The sequence below is a fragment of the Phaseolus vulgaris genome, chromosome 9 (assembly GCF_000499845.2).
Source record: "Phaseolus vulgaris cultivar G19833 chromosome 9, P. vulgaris v2.0, whole genome shotgun sequence".
Taxonomy (NCBI): Eukaryota; Viridiplantae; Streptophyta; class Magnoliopsida; order Fabales; family Fabaceae; genus Phaseolus; species Phaseolus vulgaris.
In genome coordinates this window covers 3147684-3167027 of record NC_023751.2, presented here as the reverse complement: position 1 = coordinate 3167027, position 19344 = coordinate 3147684, and the positions used below count along the sequence as shown (strand labels likewise).

The 19344-nt window shown below is 34.0% G+C and overlaps 1 protein-coding gene and 1 non-coding gene across 2 annotated transcripts; one reads left to right on the top strand and one right to left on the bottom strand.

Annotated features, from left to right (window-relative positions):
• The first annotated feature begins 623 nt into the window (after positions 1 to 623).
• On the top strand, positions 624 to 707 carry TRNAL-CAA (transfer RNA leucine (anticodon CAA)). The gene has a single exon. It is a non-coding gene; the product is annotated as a tRNA-Leu (tRNA).
• A 13951-nt stretch (positions 708 to 14658) lies between these two features.
• Positions 14659 to 18075, bottom strand: LOC137820529 (thaumatin-like protein 1b). The gene is made up of 3 exons (XM_068624661.1): positions 17901 to 18075; positions 17115 to 17820; positions 14659 to 15349 (listed from the first exon to the last, which is right to left on the bottom strand). The coding sequence occupies exons 1-3, from the start codon at positions 17962 to 17964 to the stop codon at positions 15127 to 15129; spliced, it is 993 nt and encodes a 330-aa protein (XP_068480762.1). The 5' UTR covers positions 17965 to 18075; the 3' UTR covers positions 14659 to 15126.
• Between the last annotated feature and the right edge of the window lie 1269 nt (positions 18076 to 19344).

The window sequence follows — 19344 nt, the reverse complement described above, 5'->3', positions numbered from 1 at the left end:
ATAGGTTCCAATACCTTTAATTGATTGATATTGAAATTGATATCTCTTGTTTTTTTAATATTTTTTTTATACTTAACATTTAATAAATATATAACTTTAGTTCTCATAGTAACTTTATTACAGTTGAAATAATAATTAACGGTAATCATTTTAATAAAAAATTTGCAGGCATGCTAGCTTGTGGCTCGGTTAAAACTAAAAATAAATAGTTACCATCAATTTTAAAAGTACTGAAAAAAATTTAGCTCTTAAATAGTTGTGTATGTTTATTGTGTGAGATGAAGGGAGAAAAAGGTATAATAAAAAATTGTACAATTATTATAAATAAATATATAGCCTTATAATAGAAGATAATTGTTAATTTGCTTCAGTTTAGTTATGGTACCTCCATTCAAACAATATTCACTTTTTTTTTCTTTTTATGTCTCTTTTCATAGGATTATGTAATTCAACATATTTATATTTTTCTTTTGTGAACCAATATTTTTTTTACTTCCTTTTAAAATATCTATAATTTCCTTAAAAAAAATTATTATTACAAATAAAAGAAATAAGAGACTGAATGTTATAAAAATAGAATTATTATAATATTGATAAAAGATAAAATAAAATCATATCAATAGGTCAGGATGGCCGAGTGGTCTAAGGCGTCAGACTCAAGTTCTGATCCTCTAACGAGGGCGTGGGTTCAAATCCCACTTCTGACAAAATAATATTTTTTAATTTGTATAAGTTCTTCATTTATTTTGTTTTCAAAACTTTATGCTTTATTTTAAAATTAATAAAGGTCATAAGATTAATATAAGGGCTCCACCCTTGTTCCGTACAATAATTCAGGCCCGTGTTGAAACCGAATCAAGGGCCTGGCCCAACTTCAACAAATGAAATACGGCTGATTCTGCACCCAATCAGGTTTGTGGAAATACGAAAATGTCTTTAATGAAATTTGTGTAAATACGAAAATGTCCTTGAAATTAGGTTAAGGAGGAGATCTGCACCTAATCACAACACCCCTTCGTTTTGGGTTTAGGGTCATCTTGCCATTCTTCTGATCACATTTCTCCTCTGAGACAGTTGTATCCATTGAGAATGCTGAAAAAATAAATATCACTTAACTTCCGGATATAGAAATTCATAAGTCAAAAAATATATTTTCGCATGCCCATATCTAGAACACAGTTAATTATTTCGGATATGTAATCCGGAATTCAAAACCAAATTCCAGATATGTATATCCAGAATACAAAACCCAATTTCGAATAATGATATTCATAACGCATTTCTATACTACAGACATAGACGTCTGGAAGCTTCAACTGCAAATGTTAATTACTTATAAATATTTATATTTGGAGTGTTTAACAAAGAGAAGGGCATAATGAGATTTGTAAAAGTTCATCGAGTGATTGGGTGAAGGAAGTAATTGACATGAAATATTGTTTTGGGCCACCTGTCTAAAAATAAGATATCAATCGTTATTATGTCTGGTATAAACATTGAATATTAAAAATGTGGAGATAAGTAGTGAAACGAATGACTACACTACACAAACACTATCTATATTTGAATTAATCAATTTCCATTTAAATCAAATTGTGTTAATATGTTTAATAGTTTTTTGAGAAAAATCTAATTAAAAGTAAAATTTATCTTAAATTCAAGAATTATAATAAAGAAAAAATTTAAACTTTAGTTAAGTTGAATTAAGCTTAATTTCTTAATCAAAATCCGAATGCAGTGTGTGATAAAATATAATTGCTTGTATTTTTTCTTTTTGGTTCAGTTTGGGCTTTTCCTATTTGGGTTGTCCAACAACGTTTGTTTTTCTTTCTTTTTATACCCCTTTTGTAACATACTTCCAGTGAATAGAATAATAATATCTTTTTCTTCTTCTCTTTCCTTTCACGTTTCTTTTCTGTTATACTCTGCTCTCACCGCTACTGGGTCTTCTTTTCTGGTTCCTTTGTTCTCCCTTTTTCAATCAAGGGTTGCATATTCTTTTTCATCTCTTTTCTCTTTTTCGCAGGATCGGTGCCTACCTTGTTATGGTATCAGAGCTCTTCCTTTGAAGAGCTCTGCTGCGCACTTTGTCTTCCTCCTTTTCTTCATCTTTATACATATTTTCTACTTACGTTCCTTTCTTGTTTTTTTTTTCTTTCAGCAAAATCGGCCACAATGGAACCATCTGCAAACAGCTAACTTTATCTTCATCCTGGTGAAAACCCTGCGGCTTCACTGGTTTCACTGGTTCTTGACGCGACAAATTATCATTCTTGGAGTCGGTCTATCATAACAGCGCTAAGTGCGAAGAATAAAGTCGAATTCGTCCTGGGCACCCATCCCTGCCCACCAACGAGCGATTCCAACTATTCGGCCTGGGTCAGATGCAACAATATGGTATTGTCCTGGTTAGTGAATTCGGTATCCCTTCCAATTAGACAAAGTGTGATTTGGATGGATATTGTTGTAGATGTGTGGAATGATTTGAAAACAAGATATTCTCAAGGTGATCTCTCTAGGATTTCCGATTTGCAATTAGAGGCATCTTCTTTAAATCAGAACGATTTGTCAGTGACTGATTATTTTACGAAACTCAGAATTATTTGGGATGAGCTTGATAACTTTCGACCTAACCCTATCTGTCTTTGTCAACATAAGCCCTCTTGCTCTTTAGCCTCTGTTATTAGTCAAAGGAAATGCGAGGATCAAGCCATGCAGTTTCTTCGAGGGCTTAATGATCAATTCAGCAATATTCGGTCCCACGTACTCCTCATGGAACCGATTCCACCTATTTCAAAAATTTTCTCTCTTGTGGCACAGCAAGAACGTCAATTGGCAAGTAATTTTTTGCTTACAAATATTAATCATACTAGTGTGAATCGTAATTCTGTTAAATGTTCTTTCTGTGGAAGATTGGGTCATGCTAAGAATGTCTGTTATAGAAAAGTGGGTTTTCCAAATCAAGAAAATAAGAATTTCAAATTCAACAACAATAAGAAAATTTGTACTCATTGTGGTAGGAATGGTCACACCATAGATACATGTTACAGGAAACATGGCTTTCCTCCCGGTTATTATCCTCCAAAAAGTAGGACCGCTCCTTTGCTTAATGCTGTTTTAACTGATGATATTCCTTTTAAGAATTGTCAACAAGAACAGGATTCTGGAGACATGCGTTCTGCCTTCACAGCTCAACAATATCAAGTCTTATCTGCCTTGATCAAGCAAAATGCAACAAACAATATTGCCACTCAGCCACCTGTGCAAGTAAATCAAGTGGGCTCTCTTACTGTTGATACCAATCACAAGGATTCTACAACTGGTAATGTTACTATTTCAAACCTTTATACTAGTATTAAAGGCTCTTGGATCTTAGATTCAGGAGCGACTGATCATGTTTGCACCTGTTTGTCTGATTTCACCTCTTATAAAAGTATAAAACCTGTTCTTATCAGTTTGCCAAATGGACATCATTTCTATACTAGTTGTTCTGGAACTGTGGCATTCAGTAATAAGTTTTACCTAAATAATGTTTTGTATGTGCCTGAATTCACTTTTAATCTGATTTCCACTTCCAAACTTGCTTCTAATTTGAACTGTCACTTGATTTTCTCATCCAAGGATTGTGTGATACAGGACAATCTAACGAAAGAGAAGATTGGTACAGTTGAAGCCAAAGATGGCTTGTACATTTTTCATGCTTCTGTTTTTCAAAAACATACTATCAACAGATCTGTTCATTCTGTTTTGAAAGACACTAATGTGTGGCACAATAGACTGGGACATCTTTCTGATGAATGATTACATGTTTTGAGATCTCGATACTCTTTTATTTCTGCCCATAAACCATATCTGTGTGATACTTGTCATAGAGCAAAGCAAAGAAAACTTCCGTTTGCTTTAAGTGATTCCATTACTTCTAAAATTTTTGAGATTTTACATATGGATATATGGGATCCTTGTTCTGTTATTTCTATGCATGGTTTTCGGTATTTTTTAACTATTGTAGATGATTTTTCTCGCTATACTTGGGTGATTCCTATGCGCACAAAATCTGAAGTGAGAAATCACATATCTAATTTTTTATCTTATGTTGAAAACCACTTTCAAACCACTCTCAAAATTATACGTTCTGATAATGGGGCTGAATTTTCTATGACAAATTTGTTTTCTTCGAAAGGCATTATTCATCAAAAAACTTGTATAGAAACACCCGAACAGAATGGTATTGCAGAACGCAAACACCAGCATATTCTTAATGTAACGCGTGCTTTGCTTTTTCAAGCCAATTTACCCCCTATTTTTTGGCATTTTGCTGTTTTACATGCTGTTCTTCTCATCAACTGTATTCCTACTCCTTTGCTGCAGAACATGACTCCTTATGAAAAATTAAATGGTACTTTGTATGATATCTCATCTTTACGTGTTTTTGGTTGTCTTTGCTACTCTAGCACTATTACTTCTCACAGAAAGAAACTAGATGATAGGGTTGTATCTGGTATTTTTCTTGGCTTTCAACCACACACTAAAGGTTATCTTTTTCTTAATCTTCAAAATCATAAAATCAAGATTTCTAGACATACTGTTTTCTATGAACATCATTTTCCTTATAAAATGAAAGATGATGAGAATGAGGGTCCCAACAATTTATCTTTGCCTGTTCCTCAACCTTATGTTTCTACCTATGATTTTTTCTCTGACAACAACAACACTGCTACTGAGATCATGATTCCTACTGAAACTGCGGAACATACATCGCCACGGAGATCCACTCGGGTTAGGAGAACTCCTACCCACCTTGTAGATTTTCATACTGACATGTCATCTGCACATACTGTAAGTTCTAAATATCCTGTTAATAATTTTGTGTCCTATCATGCTCTATCTTCTAATTTTCAACATACTATTGCTTTTTTTTCTTCTTCAACTGAACCTCAAAATTATGAGGATGCTTCCAAACATGACTGCTGGAAAGAAGCAATGGCAGAAGAACTTACTGCTCTCTCTGCAAACAACACTTGGACACTAGTGCCCCTTCCCTTGGGAAAGAAAGCCATTGGCTGTCGCTGGGTGTACAAGGTAAAGCATAGATCAGACGGTACAATCGAACGCTACAAGGCACGTCTCGTTGCAAAAGGCTATGCGCAACTTGAAGGGCTAGACTTTCTTGATACTTTTGCTCCAGTTGCAAAACTGACCACCTTGCGCCTGCTTCTCGCCCTTGCTGCATCACGCAAATGGTTCCTCAAACAACTGGATGTTAACAACGGCTTTCTACATGGAGACCTTCTTGAAGAAGTATACATGAAGCCACCAACTGGAATTGATGTCCCTAATCCACAAATTGTTTGCAAACTGCAACGTTCGCTCTATGACCTACGCCAAGCAAGTCGAAAATGGTATGCCAAACTATCTCAATTCTTACTTTCTAATGGTTATGTTTTGTCTGCTGCTGATCATTCCTTATTTATAAAAACGCAAAACACTCACATAACTGCCTTTCTTGTGTATGTTGACGACATCGTCCTTACTGGAAATAATTTTGAGGAAATTACCCACATCACTACACTGCTGCATCAACATTTCAAGATCAAAAATCTGGGTGACCTAACTTTCTTTTTGGGACTTGAAGTAGCCCGCAACAACACTGGTATTCACCTCTCACAACGGAAGTATACCATGGATCTTCTTCATGAGACAGGGATGCTTGATTGTGCGCCTGTCCCAACACCCATGGTTCATTCTTCGCAGCTTTCAAGTACTCAAGGTGATCTCTTATCTGCTGCAGAATCCTCTTCATACCGACGCCTAATAGGAAGACTCATCTACTTGACCAACACCAGACCAGACATTGCCTTTAGCGTGAACAAACTGAGTCAATTTGTTTCAGCACCTACAACAATACATCGTCAAGCCGCTTTTCGCATCCTTCGATACCTCAAGAATGCACCTGGTCATGGTCTATTTCTGTCAGCAGCAAGCACTTTTCAACTCAAAGCATATAGTGACTCAGATTGGGCCACTTGCCCCGAGACAAGAAAATCTGTAACCGGCTTTTGATGGAAGAGGCCCAAGCACAAGCCCACATGCAAGCCCACCAAAGGGTAGATTTGGGCCAACCATAGAGTTATGGCCAAGAGGATCCAAGAAGACGTTCTTTTACATGTTCAAATGCCATAAACTCTAGTGTAGAGTAGACTTTAATTTCTTGTCAAAATTAGCATAGGAACTTCATTTGTAATTTTCTTAGAATTAATTTTGGCACCTAAAACACCAACGTAGGTAAACTTAGAGTTTCTAAAAAAACCTCTAAATTTACCAAGGCCGGTCTAGAAAGCCCATGGAGGGGGTGAGCATAAAAACTAGACACCCCTCCCCATGTGCTCATTTGTGCACCCATGTGCCATGTGCACCCATGTGCTTCACATTTACATTTCATTTGGCTAGCATTAGGGTTGCATTATGGTCCTCCTTAGCCTATAAAAGGAGGAGCCTACACCTTGTATTTTCAAGTTTATTGTGAGTAAAGTTATGCTGCCATTTTGTGCCAAGCTTTACTTCTCCTAGAATTCTAGGCTCTAAACTTCACTTCCTTCACATCTCCTTGGGCTGGCCAAACCTCCCTATAACCATACCTATCATGCACCTTCAAGATCAACACCACTCTTAGGAGGATCTTACACACACACCTTAATAGCTTCTGCACCACTTTCTTACATGATTCAAGAAGACCTTCATGAAAATGCCATCCCAAGAGTGGAGGTCTTCTTGAATCATGTAAGAAAGTGGTGCGGAAGCTATGAAGGTGTGTGTGTAAGATCCTCCTAAGAGTGGTGTTGATCTTGAAGGTGCATGAAAGGTATGGTTATAGAGAGGTTCGGCCAGCCCAAGGAATGGTGAAGGATGTGAAGTTTAGAGCCTAGAATTCTAGGAGAAGCAAAGCTTGGCACAAAATGGCAGCATAACTTTACTCACAATAAACTTGAAAATACAAGGTGTAGGCTCCTCCTTTTATAGGCTAAGGAGGACCATAATGCAACCCTAATGCTAGCCAAATGAAATGTAAATGTGAAGCACATGGGTGCACAAATGAGCACATGGGGAGGGGTGTGTCTAGTTTTTATGCTCACCCCCTCCATGGGCTTTCTAGACCGGCCTTGGTAAATTTAGAGGTTTTTTTAGAAACTCTAAGTTTACCTACGTTGGTGTTTTAGGTGCCAAAATTAATTCTAAGAAAATTACAAATAAAGTTCCTATGCTAATTTTGACAAGAAATTAAAGTCTACTCTACACTAGAGTTTATGGCATTTGAACATGTAAAAGAACGTCTTCTTGGATCCTCTTGGCCATAACTCTATGGTTGGTCCAAATCTACCCTTTGGTGGGCTTGCATGTGGGCTTGTGCTTGGGCCTCTTCCATCATCCCCTCCCTCTTGAAAAGGATTTGTCCTCAAATCCAAAGTTTTTTTCTTCAACTAGGGGGATGAGGTGGTTGGATGGTGTCCATCATCTCCTCCTTCTTTAGAAGATCTATCCTCAGATCTACAAACTTGATCTCGGATAGCAGCCTCTTGCTTTGCCAAAGCTTGTCCTCCTGGATCAAACGTCCACCTATATAAATCATCAAATAAAGCATAGGTGTTAGTTTGAAAATCAATTTTACTATGTTGCCATTTTTGTTTTTCTTTTGGTTTTGGCAACTTTGGACAATGTTTCTCTTTTGATTGTTGTATGTGTTCTCTAATCATCTTATGCATTTTGAAATGTGCATTTGTGGTTACTTTCTCTTTAGGTATAAATCCTATAGGAGATGGTAACAACTTAAAAGGAGAAAGATGATTTAGCCCACATATAACCTCAAAAGTAGAAATACAAGTAGTTTTGTGAACTACTTTATGGTATGTATGCTTATCTCTAGACTTGTGTTTGTCCTTTATGATTATTCTAGGCATAGTAGAAAGAGCTAGATTTTCAATTGTATTTTGACCATGCGTTTGAGGATGATAAGAATTTAAAGTGTGCAACTTAGTTGCAAGTTTTCCAAAGGAAATCCTCAAATCATGGTTTGCAAAATTTGAAGCTCTATTCAACACTATGCTTGAGGATAAACCATGAAGATGTATCACTTCTCTAGAGAAGAGTTTATCCATAACCATGAAAATTGAATCAAAACCTTTTGTTGTCCTAGGGAGTTTTAATATGAAATTTGTATCTTCCCAAGGATCATTTGCAAAAGGTGAAGGAGTATAGAGTTCATGAGACATTGCCTTGGGTGTAGTTTGAAAACAAGAATTGTACCTAAGGTAATGTCTTTGAACTTCTTTTCTCATGGGGGACAAAAGTTTTCCTTTTAAAAGCTCTAAAGTTTTATCAACTCTAATTTGTCCCATGAGTTCTCTTTCATGAAGACTTTTTCTCTTATGTGTAAGGATAGTCTCGTTGTGACAACCATTGTTTCTAAGGATTTGTACACTTTGCAATGGTTGTCTCAATAAGACATGACAAGTTTCTTTAGGCCCTACTTCACATAAAAAATTGTTTTTGTAGATGCTTATAAAAACTTGACATTCACTTGGTGATATCCTAGCACATATGAGAAATAATCTATTTCATTTTTATCTATGCAAGCTTCTTTTAAAGACTCTTCTTTTTCACTTAGGCTTGCAAGTGTTCCTTTACAAAAGGTAAGGCTTTGAGGTTGTTCAACAAGACACATATTTTCAAAGGTATTTTTAAATCTTTGGTCTTGTTGAATGACCTTGTGGGAAGGAACACTCTTCTCCCACGCCTTTTGTTCTTCAAGGGTCTTCTCATGCTTTTCTTTTTCTTCTTTTTCTTTAGCTTCCCTTTCGACTTCCCCTCTCTTTTTTTGTATTTTTCTTTCCTTTCTTTCTTTATAGGAAGCAAACAATTTTTCTACCCTCATTTCCCAATCTAGGCAAGCTTCTATATTTTCTTTTCCATGGAAATGGGGTTGTTCTACCCTAACCTCTCTTGGGTTTTCTTGTTCTTTTCTATCTCTTCTATGTCTTCTAGGGGGTGCTTGATAATAATCATTTACTCTAATGCTTCCCTCCCCAAAAGAATCATGATCTTTAGAGATATATGCATGAGAAGGTAATTTTTTTAGAATGTGAGACTTCTCATCCTTTGCTTTAGTCAAAACATTAAGTTTAGTCTCACTCTCCAATTGTCTATAAGCAATTGATTGCACAGTTTGTGAAACTTCTTTCAAAAGAGTTTTTAAAGATTTTAATTCACTTCCAATAGACTTTGTAGAATGAGAAGAAGAAGACATGGCTAAAGCTTGTGTATACAAGTATTTTACCTTGAGAAAACTTAGGAAAGTCAAATAAGGTAGTTTTCCAGGTAAGGGAGGTGAGTCACAAAGGACTACTTAAATACCAAGCCTTTGCCTTAGCCAAAAACTATCCCTCAATGTCTTCACACAAAACTTTCTCTTAGTAAACCACTTAGAACACAATTAAGTTGAGAAATCAAATTTTCAATGAAAGAAAACAATGCAAGCTACTAATCAACAAAGCTAGTCGGTTTAACACAAACTCAACAAAATAACCATGCAAAGCGTCACTAACTAAGCAATAGAAAAACAATTACAAACAATTAACAATTGCTAATTAAGAATTCTATACTAGTCGACCCTAGGTGAGGCTTCTTGGACACTTTGAGCCCTTGAAGACACACTCACCGTCTAAATCGTAATTAAGAGGTAATTAACACAAATTAAGTTGCAAGGAAATTAAGAAAACTCTCTTCGTTGATCCTTGTTTTGCTAAATGCACTTCCTTGTTGTCTTTGCTTGTTGGCCCTCCAAGTGTTTGTAGTGTTTTTCAAGAAAGCTTGTTTCGGCCTTGGCTTTGTTTCCCCTTAGAATGAAGGTTTTAATTCTCCAATTCCAGCACCTATCAAAAGACTAGACCTTACCCAAGTCAAGTTTCCATTCAATTAAGCACCAAAGGAGAAATAAATTCCAGCACCAAATTAGAGGTCAAAGAACAAAAGCAAGAAACAATTTAATTGAATAAAACAGTACCACCAAAAGGAGTTAGATTATGACAACTAGAAAGAGGTCCAAGAAATATTAAGCAAGCAAATAAAAGGTACCAAAATAAAGGTAGGCACACAAAAGAATCCTAAGAATAGCACTAGAATTAGATGACCAAATAAAAAAAACAGCACCACTGGAAAATGTTGTGGGCCAGAAACGTGTTTTTCCCCAATTTATGCTGAGCTGTTTTTTTAAGATATGATTCTGAAATTTGATATGCAAGATATTCAAGATCTTAGCTAAAATCTGGCTTTGGAATCACTCAAAACGCATGCACCATTGTTTTTTAATAAATTTTGCAATTTTGGTGTTCAGTTACGCCAGCTGTAGCGCCTCAGATTTGCACACTGATTTTAAAAGATTTATCATTTTTTTTCTGTTGATTCTTTTGGACTAATTCTTTTTTTGTCCTTTCTATAACACTTCAAACTTGCATATTCCAGAGAATCAAAATTTTCCTATGAGTGAAAATATTTTTCTGGAACAAAACAGCCAGCACAGAAAATGTGAAACAGGGGATTCTGTAAACTGGAAACAAAAACAGCAAGATACCAAAATTTAAACACAATAGAGTTTGTGAAATAGAATTTGTGTAGGATCTAAACACAAATAGGAACTCAAACTAAAATTAAAAAGGCACCAAAATATCAAAGAACAGCAGATTCAAAGCAATTAAAGATACCCAAAATCAAGAAACAATCAAGCCAAATAAAGGACTACTAAGAATTGTTGACATTGTGGATGAACATGACTTGACAAAACATATATGGATTCAGAAATTAAAGACTCAAAAGCATAATATGAACCAAATAAGAAAGCAATAAAGACTCAAAAGCCTAAAAGAAAATAGCAACTCAAAGGTGTATGGAATCCTATCACAAATTGCACAAGAACTTGTTCAAGATCAATTGAACAAAAGTGCTTCGGTTGGATCTTCCCCAAAGCACACCAAAACAAAATTAAAATGCAAAAAACAGCAAGACAATTATGGAAAAGATAAACAACATGAAATAAAAGAAGAACTAGAAATGAAAAGACCAAAAGCAACTCATCTTGAAGAACCCAAGCTCATGATACCAAATGATGGCATTTCATGAAGGTCTTCTTGAATCATGTAAGAAAAGTGGTGCGGAAGCTATGAAGGTGTGTGAGCAATATCCTCCTAAGAGTGGTGTTGATCTTGAAGGTGCATGAAAGGTATGGTTATAGGGAGGTTCGGCCAGCCCAAGGAGATGTGAAGGAAGTGAAGTTTAGAGCCTAGAATTCTAGGAGAAGCAAAGCTTGGCACAAAATGGTAGCATAACTTTACTCACAATAAACTTGAAAATACAAGGTGTAGGCTCCTCCTTTTATAGGCTAAGGAGGACCATAATGCAACCCTAATGCTAGCCAAATGAAATGTAAATGTGAAGCACATGGGTGCACATGGCACATGGGTGCACAAATGAGCACATGGGGAGGGGTGTGTCTAGTTTTTATGCTCACCCCCTCCATGGGCTTTCTAGACCAGCCTTGGTAAATTTAGAGGTTTTTTTAGAAACTCTAAGTTTACCTACGTTGGTGTTTTAGGTGCCAAAATTAATTCTAAGAAAATTACAAATAAAGTTCCTATGCTAATTTTGACAAGAAATTAAAGTCTACTCTACACTAGAGTTTATGGCATTTGAACATGTAAAAGAACGTCTTCTTGGATCCTCTTGGCCATAACTCTATGGTTGGCCCAAATCTACCCTTTGGTGGGCTTGCATGTGGGCTTGTGCTTGGGCCTCTTCCATCATCTTCTCTATTTTTCTTGGTGAATCACTCATTTCCTGGAAATCCAAGAAGCAACAGACGATCTCCAGAAGTTCTTCAGAAGCCGAATATAGAGCGTTAGCTGCAACCACCTGTGAAATCCAATGGTTAACCTACTTATTACAAGACCTCCATATTCATTTCACTCAACCTGCCATCCTTTATTGCGACAACCAGTCTGCAATACATATTGCATCCAATCAGGTTTTCCACGAACGAACCAAACATATAGAGATCGACTGCCATCTTGTTCGGGACAAACTCAGTGCTGGACTCATCAAAATACTCCCCATCTCTTCCTCAATGCAAACTGCTGACATCCTCACAAAGCCTCTCCCTCCGTCTACCTTCCAAGTTCTTCACTGCAAGCTGGGAATGAAGAACCTGTACTCCCAGCTTGAGGGGGGGTGATAAAATATAATTGCTTGTATTTTTTCTTTTTGGTTCAGTTTTGTTCAGTTTGGGCTTTTCCTATTTGGGCTGTCCAACAGTGTTTGTTTTTCTTTCTTTTTATACCCCTTTTGTAACATACTTCCAGTGAATAGAATAATAATATCTTTTTCTTCTTCTCTTTCCTTTCACGTTTCTTTTTTGTTATACTCTGCTCTCACCGCTACTGGGTCTTCTTTTCTGGTTCCTCTGTTCTCCCTTTTTCAATCAAGGGTTGCATATTCTTTTTCATCTCTTTTCTCTTTTCCGCAGGATCGGTGCCTACCTTGTTAGTGTGATTAATAATAAAGTGGGTTACGTATGTTGAACAATAATTGTCTCATGCAATTTCAGTTTAGCATTTACCCGTAAATGCACCAAACCATAATAATACAATGAATCCAAAAACATAAGCAACAGTTTCAGAATTATTATTTTACTTTGAAATTTCAGCCTTTTTCTTCTTGCTTATCTTTCTGCACTGTGATAGAGAAGTCCCCAACACAGCATGATGCACCATTTTAACAAGAAAACTCAATTATGGGCATTTGTATAGTCCCTTTGGGTGGATGATATGCCAATTTCAACAACTACATCAATTGAGTGTGCCAAAAGTCAAGACTCCCAACACAAACCCATTTAATTACGAGTTAAAGGCTTTGTTGGAGTTATCTATATATAAAGGATTTACTATTTTAGTGTACACATCAATTTTATTCTTTATAATATTAAAATTTAATAATTATTTATTTTGAATTGAAATTTTGAATTTTAAAAAATGTAGACAAATTTAAATTAAAAAAAAGTAAAAAATCTAGTATTTTACTATTTTACCCTTTAAATAACATTTTTTTTTAAATTCAAATAATTCTTTCCAATAAAAATTATATATATATATATAATTTTTACCTTTCTAATAAAGAGCCTTCATGTTTTCACAATCCGTTATAAAAGGAAACAACCATTTAATAACTAATTATATTAATATTTTAATTATATGATTATAATATTAAAATAAAATTGTGAGATGGGTGTTTGTTTGATAAAAGATGTCTAAATACAATTGTTCTTGAATAAAATAAGACAATGATTGAAAACATAACTACTGAGAAAAATAATTGCAGTTTCAAAAGACTCAAGATATATATTCAAACTAATAATGATAAGTTTGTTTTATTAATAAATATTAAAATTCCTCTGTTTATTAATTTACAAAAAAAGAGAGTATATTTTGTGTTTGTATATTATGTAGACGGCAGAAACAAAATGATAACATAAAGTATGTGAAGGATTGTTATATGTCCTTATTGTTACTCAATACTCATTGGTAGGTTAAATTATGAAATACAAAATTTGGTAAGTTGAAATATAAAAAGGAGGATAAGATGTAGAAGAAACAGCAACCACAGCGAAGTGAATAGGGTGATTTAGATATCAGATTAATGAACGCTTGGTTCTAGACCAAACCAAAATCACTTTCTCTTTAATAGATCAGATCGGTCCCCAATAATATTTGTATGGACACTTACATACCTAAAACCAATGAATTGATCAAGAATGATATATTTTATTGATCATTATATAATATTTGTATGGACACTTACATACCTAAAACCAATGAATTGATCAAGAATGATATATTTTATTGATCATTATACATAGATTAGCAGAGTATATTTATATAACACATAAAAAGATAAAAGATAAAATTAAAAATAAATGATACTGATGGAGAGTTATAATTGATAACTTAGTTATAACTATGAAACTTAGACACTTTTATTAAATGAGCGTATCCGTGTCGGACACACATATCGGTGTCGACACTCGTATGACACTTATCGGTTAAGTGTTCAATTCAAAAAATATTTAAAATATTTGTTAGATTTTTAAAATTTTAACACGGTTCTAACACAATTTTAAAAGGCATAAATACAATAATTTTTTAAAAACTCAAATTTATTGTATAAATTTTTATTATGATTATAAAAATAAGGAACAAATTCTTTTAAATCAGTCATGAAAAATATATTTCTGCTCTCAAAAGAATCTCAAAAGAATCTGAAACATACTTTTGCACATAAATATTTATTTTCAATTTATATAATTCAAAATTATATAATATATAGATCCGTGTCCCCGTATCCTACATCTTAGAGAGATTATACGTATCTCTGTGTCTGTATCCGTATCTATATTACATAGGTTACAATTGATAGGGTAGGTAGTTACAATCGAAAATCTAAAATATTATATGAAAATATTTTTATCATTTAATAATTTATATCATTTTTTGTCTTATATCCTTTACGTCCTCTTCGTATAAAATGTCAAATTATTTGATGAGGAAAGAGAGAGGAACAAAGTTTTGAATGTGTTTAGGGTCATCCATATTTGTGGCTTCAAAAAACATGAGTAATAGCGAAAGTAGAAGGCAAAGAATTATGTAGTATACCTATTAAACTAAACAAGAAAGCTACAAGGAAAAAAAATCATTTAAATATCTCACTCCCTATTTATCTTTCTTCACCATTCAGCAACAATAACCATACCTACAACATCGGATTCTGCTTTGGCACAAAAAAACAAAACACTTTGTAAGTTGTAAGGTGGTGGAGTTCCATCGACGGATGTATTTAAAATAACACGCATGCTTGGGAGCTGTGATCATGGTTGCAGCCTGTGGGCCCTGCTCAACTCACGTGGGCCATGAGGACATAGTAAACCAGACAAGTGGTGGATAGGATCTGACCAGTGACCACTTTCTCAGCCATAGAAACGTGGGTCGATGATGGGCTTAATTTTGAGAAAAATGGCGAAGGAGGAAGTAGTTACTATAAGTGGCACAAGAGCCAAAGAGCAATGGTGATACTGACAAAACCAGCAATGGCTTGAGATTCCTTCACACTCACATGGGTACCTACTGACCATGATAATTCACTTTCATCCATGGCACCTACATACACCATTGTCCCATTGTTAAGTGGCGGCGAATCAGAAGAAGAAGAAGAACCACTGCTATCTGATTTCGGGTTTTGCCCCTGCCACGATTTCTGACTGCAAATCCAGAATAAAGATTATAAGAAAAATAAATCTGTGAACACTATTTCCAAGATAAAAAGTGAGAATAAGGAACATATCAACATGTGATTCCAGCACTATTGAGTACTATAGTAGTTTATTTAATTGTGAACTAAATATCAGAGCTACCTTAAGATTAGTGATCGTCATGTGCAGTAAATTATATGATATCATGATCCATTCAACTCATGAGATTCGATGTCTGAATAAATCTATACTATATGATTGAACTAGTCACTTTCCTATGCTTCTCAATGTTTATATTATTTTAAACACTAAAACATATGTGACTATAATTTTATTAAAATTCAAGAAAAAAATAGAGTGCATTAATAGAAAAACATGACTATGATATTCTTAGGGAAAACAGGTATAGTTTTTCTTATTATTTTAAAATTATCCTTTAAATTATTATGATTTCATTATCTTAATTTTTATTTAATTAATAGATATTTATATAAGGACATTTTGTGTAAAAAGTAATAATTTAATAGACAAAATAGAAGTCTCACGTAAGGAATAAGACAAACTTTTAAAATATATCAGATAAAATAAATACATGAGATAGTACAAATGTACAATTTAATAAAAAATAACGATACTCTTTCTTACTATAAAATAACAGTAATATTCTATAAAATGCTACCCTTCTATTAATATTCTATAAAATAAATATATACAATCTTGATTCGAAAAAAGTCAAATTATTAATTAAAGGATTACTGAAAAACAGAAAAAAAAATAACAGTAGAGATCCACTGGTTAAAATTAATCTCTATAATTATTTTTTCATGACCCAAAATATTCCTTGAATGGAACCAAAATTCTAGTAGTACTAAGATTTACACAAGTACCTGCCACTATCTGTGGATTTTTGTATCAAATTTAAAGATAAATTATCAATTACTCATTCCCTTCCTCTTTATTTATTAGAATTTTGAAAACAAATTCAAAATTATTATAATTACTATTTTAGCAATGATACTCTTACTTTTTAACTAATTTTTTTATCAATACATACACTATAAAATAGAATAAAATACTCATAAGTTTTTTACACATCAAAGTTTTTTTCGTTAAAACCTTTTTTAATAAAACATTAAAAAGTTGAGAAAAAATTTAACAGAAAGGGAATCATTGATTTTTATATAAGTTTCAACAAAAAAAATCATTGATTATGCTAATTAAATATTTTGATAAAAACTATTAGTACTTCTTTCTAACATAAGTAGTCTGAAATAAGGTTTTAGTTTGACAGTCATTTTCTACTGAAATATTAAACTCAACTTCGACTTTCGACAAATGAACTTATATTTCAACAAAATGTAATTTCATTTTCTTTCAATTTAGAGTTCCCGAGTTAAATCAAGTATATGTACTCTCTATTAGCTCTTTTATTAATGTCACATGGTTTCCTAAACATTTTTTAAAATCACATAACTTATATACTGTAATTCTAATTCAATATAAAATGATTTATTAATTAACATTAGTATTTATTTATTTTTTTAAAAGCTTGTCGTTCATTATTAGGTCTTCCTGAACAAAACGCCGTTAATCCGTTACTCTGTCGTTATCCAAATGAAAAGTTATAACGTAACATGAAAAAAGAAGAACACAGCAGAAAATGTGTGAGACGTCGATCCAGTTCTCAACCCCAACTCAACCCAACGTTCATATTATATGTGAAAGACGAAATTAGCCTTTTGAGTGTTGAAGTGAAAAGCAAAACTGAAATTACCTGGGGTTATCTTTAGGGGAAGGGCAAAAAGTGATCGTGTAATCCGCAGAAGAAGCGCATGTAAAAGTGCTGGTCTTGTCATCGTACGCGTAGCTGTAGGCGCGTGGGCAAGCGTTCTTGAAAATCTGCGAATACGCCGTAGGCTTGCAAGTGTTGGGCGTCCCAAACGCGCCTTTGCAGCAATACTGCGGGGACCCGAACGCCTCGCACGCGCTCTTACATGCCACGCCCTGTTTTCCATCCACGCTCGTAACCCTAAGCTCCGAAGGACACGCGCCGTTGAGGTCTCCAACGCACCCCGTGCTGGTGCAGTTATTGCCGGACCCACCCTTGGGAGCCACCAGCATCGGCACGTTGTAACCGTCCACGAGGCTCACGTCGAAGAAATCGAGGCCTCCGTCGGCGTCGAGGGTGAACTCGGCCAAGGTCGCCGGTGGCAAAGCGCCGTTGCCCGCACATTCGAGCTTGCCGGAGCCACAATCGCCGGTCACGCAGGAGAATTTTCCGGCGGCGTCTTGCGTGCAGAGAGTGCGGCCCCATAAACGGCCACCCCAGGAGGTTGGAGCAGTTACGGTTTTGGAGTCGCCGGGTTGGAGAAGGAAACCGGTTGTTGGAAGCTCCGCGATTCCTGTGTTTGAGAGAATGCCTGGCCACACTGTGTAATCGCATTTGTTAACCACTGTGAACGTTGTTGTTGCTACGGCACCTGCACAAAAATTTGTTACTACTTAATTTCATAGTCTCTGTTTTTCAGATACTTCTGACTTGTTGGTGTGATATATTTACCTGATGCTAACAGTAACAGATGAAGTGTTTGTAAAAATTGAAGTGATAGTTTGAGTTGATCCATGTTAAAAGAATTGAATCTTGAGTGAATTCAGATACTCTAAAAATTAAAGAAAAGAATAAAAAGTAAGAAATTATCAATATCTCTTCTACTCTGTTGTGTGAAATGAAATATGGAACTCAAGGATGAGGATATTTATAGGGGACTATGGCCAAATGTCTAAAATTTATTTTGTAAAATATTCAAAAAGAATTATAATTATTAAAAGTCAACAAAATCTGTGAAAATATGCTATCTTTCTCTCCAAACAAATTATTTTACTTTTCTACTTCCTTAACATTTAGTGCTTTCATTGACCTTTCAGTGCCAGAAAATAGCCGTTTGAAAGAAATTACTGCAGAGTTAAAGCGGCTCCAAGAACAAGTTAACTTCTACAAGTGTTGATAGATTAGAGCGAACATTGTATTCCTTTGTGATTTTTCTTGGATCCATTCGGTTCAAACTTAATATTTTTTATTAGATCACTTCATAGGTTATAAATAACAAATTAACATTTTTTAATTTTGATAAATAATATTTTTATATAAATAATTAATAATAAAATATCAATACTTTTTTTCTAAATAAAAACACATATATTAATATTGCAAACACAGCCCAATTTTAAAAGAATTCACTTGTGGACTAGTTGTATGAGTAATGTACCATATAATGTGGAAATAATTGTATTGCCCATTCTCGGTTTTAATTTTAATTATATAAATTGAAGTTGTGTTTTTTATGCACAACTTTACATTTTATTTACACTTAAAATTGTAAGTAAGATTATAAGAAGATTTCACTCAAAATTTTAAAAAATATTAATTAAATTAAACAAAATTATGACTTTTTTTATACGTGTGTTTGGTGGTAACACTACTTTGAGACATTCTTAAACAAAATCGTATTTTACTAACACAAAATTCTTACAATAAAATAAAATCATATAAAATAAAAAAATTAATTATAATTTATAAAATTGTCCATTTTAATAATATAATCTTAAATTTTTATTTAGTAAATAATACCAAACCTTTTATATGACATTTTGATTGTTTAATAAATAAATGTGTTTAAACTCACGTAATTTATTGATTGTTGATGAGGTGATCGAGTATAAATAATTAAGTCTTAAAAATGAAATGACAAGGTTGTCTTCCTTTTAAACAAGAATAATCAAATTAGTGTTTTATTTATTTATTATTCTTAACATATATTTCTCTTTATTTCTTAAGATTCACTTTTTTCAACAACAATAGCTAAACCTATTCTTAGTGTCTCATTCTTCCAACAAGCTTTCAGATCAACATTGAATCTTTCAGATTAACATTGAATTTGTATTGCTCAATATTTTAATTTTGAAATTTAATAAATCATTAGTTAAATTTGTATTGTTCAAATTTC